This window comes from Pyxicephalus adspersus, chromosome 4 (genome assembly GCF_032062135.1).
Source record: "Pyxicephalus adspersus chromosome 4, UCB_Pads_2.0, whole genome shotgun sequence".
Classification (NCBI taxonomy): Eukaryota; Metazoa; Chordata; class Amphibia; order Anura; family Pyxicephalidae; genus Pyxicephalus; species Pyxicephalus adspersus.
Genome location: NC_092861.1, coordinates 71,217,126 through 71,219,478, shown reverse-complemented (window position 1 = coordinate 71,219,478; position 2,353 = coordinate 71,217,126). Strand labels below are relative to the sequence as shown.

The window sequence follows — 2,353 nt, the reverse complement described above, 5'->3', positions numbered from 1 at the left end:
CATTCAAATTCCCCTTCTGATCACTCTGTGCTTTTTTTCCACTGTACGGCAGTTAGGACAGGGAACAGCAGGTGGCGCTGTGCCGGCTTCTTTCGCTCTAGTTTACAGACAGGAGAAGACATGATGCTGGCAGAGGAGAGAAGAGACACGCTGTATGCAGCCAGAGACACACGCAGGATCGGGTATCGGGTGAGTATATTATTTTATAACACATTTGTCGTATAGGACGCACTAACTTTTCCCCTCCAGTTTTGGGGAAGAAAAAGTGGGTCTTATACGGCAAAAAATACGGTATTCCTACCGGGCTTCAAACAGCCTCAGAGTTTTCAGTGGTGGATAGAACACAATCTGTATAAAACATTTCAGTTTATGAGCCCAAGAGGCGACTTTAACTTGTGTTTCGAAACAAACATCAGATCCCAGTCCTTTCATTTGATGCAAATCACCCAATTCATGAGCACTAAATCATTACAATCTGCCCCAGTGGGCTTCCCATCACCCTTGGAATGTATTTGTGCCCTGAATCCATTGGCAAAAGGAGTGGTTTCAGTTCTCTTCGACCTATTATTGAAGGCTTTCACCCCACCAACCCTATCCTATGTGACGCGGTGGGAGGTAGACCTGACTGTGTTCCTGGGGCAGGAGGTGTGGGAACCAATCTGGGACACTACGGCTTATTGTAGCATCAATGCATCGGCTGTAGTAGTGAACTATAAGTTACTGTTGCGTTGGTACATGGTCCCGGTGAGACTGGCTAAAATGAAACCTGACTAGAGTCATATGTGTTTCTGAGGCTGCAATTAGGCGGAAATCTTGTTCCATATTTGGTGGGAGGGCCTAAGCTACATAGATTGTGGATGTAGGTATACCAATTAGCATATACTGTGACGGGAAGGTCTTTCCCCAAACGTCCTGTGGAAGCTTTACTTAATATACAACCTGAAATGTGTTCTACAACACAATTTCGTTTGCTGACACAATTATTTACAGCCGCTAAAATGGTAATAGCAAAAGCTTGGTGGTCCGCCACTCCCAATATATCACAAGTCAGATGTCATGGTTTCTGGTGAATGAAGTATTGAGGGCCATATTTACTGATACTGTGCCACATTTCCAGAGAGTATGGTCACCTTGGGTTGAAAATTATATGCCGGTGGGTTGGGATCGTACTTCCCTGACGCTTTAAAGAAGGTACACTGATTTTGCCCTTATTAGGTTAACAGGCACCTTATTTTTATGATATGAGTTGACCTATTATGATACAAACAAAACAAAAATCTTATTACAAAAATGCTAAGTTAGTTTGTTCCTATTCAATGTAATCATCTTTAGTAGTGTAGTTTTACATAATAAAAGTATTGCATATTTGGAATAAAGCCATCTTCCTCAAATAAAAGACTGCACAATAAAAATATTAGTTTTTGAAAAAGTAAAGAGCTATCATAACAAGTATCTGCTCCCAAGGTTGCATTTTAAAGGGCTTAGGGGTGTGCTGTGAATAATGTTAGAGCCATCACTTCACACTGGAGGATTCTGTGAAGAACTTAACAATAGAATGTTTCTGAAACTTTAGCGTTGGTTTTGGCTTTTCAGCTCCTCGATGTTTGTGCATTTAATACTCATGCCCACGAAAAACATGAAACATCCATTTATTTTCAATTACTGTAATTTACTGTAAATGTACACAATACACCATGATTGCACTGGATCATTTATTTAAATAAACCTTTTGATAAATGTCCCAGTACCACTGCTGGCTGTTTTACCAATGTCTATATGACTGAATAATGCATGGCAAATATCATTTTTGGATAGATTTTCTGTTAAAGATTATCCTGTCTCATTTACAGGTTGTAGAGAATGCGTACAAAGACAACACAGCATCTGTGTTTCCGGAGCCTACAGATAAGGAGGCGTTTGTCCGCGCTCAGTTGTACAGTACTGATTATGACCAATTTGTGGTGGATTCCTACTCTTGGCCAGATGAGGCCATGAAAGTTCAGACTGTCACACTGTAAATACATCAGCAGGACACTGTTGGAAGGAGACCCATATGATACTTTACATATACTTAGTATTGATTTTTTTCATTGAAAAGTGAATTTTATAAATATTCCTTGCAATAAAAAAACAGTGCAGTGGCTATAATGGTTTTGTCATTTATTTTCTAAATATTTATCTTTACTTTACACATCTTTTACAAATCTATTTACTGGACTTTTTGGCATTCTTTACACTCATTTCATGAAAAGGAGAAAATAAAAAACTGAATTTACCTTCCTGTTTTTTCTCTTCATTTATCAGATGAAATTGCAGACTCCGATGAAATCAATATAAACACATTGGTTTAAGG

General features: G+C 39.1%; 1 protein-coding gene across 1 annotated transcript in view; it reads left to right on the top strand.

Annotated features, from left to right (window-relative positions):
* Nucleotides 1-2,148, top strand: part of ME1 (malic enzyme 1) — a 133,240-nt gene extending 131,092 nt beyond the window's left edge. Inside the window, exon 14 of the mRNA XM_072408583.1 lies at nucleotides 1,851-2,148. Within this exon, the coding sequence (XP_072264684.1) occupies nucleotides 1,851-2,018 (168 nt within the window). The 3' untranslated portion in view covers nucleotides 2,019-2,148. The remainder of the gene's footprint in view (nucleotides 1-1,850) is intronic.
* The last annotated feature ends 205 nt before the right edge of the window (nucleotides 2,149-2,353 follow it).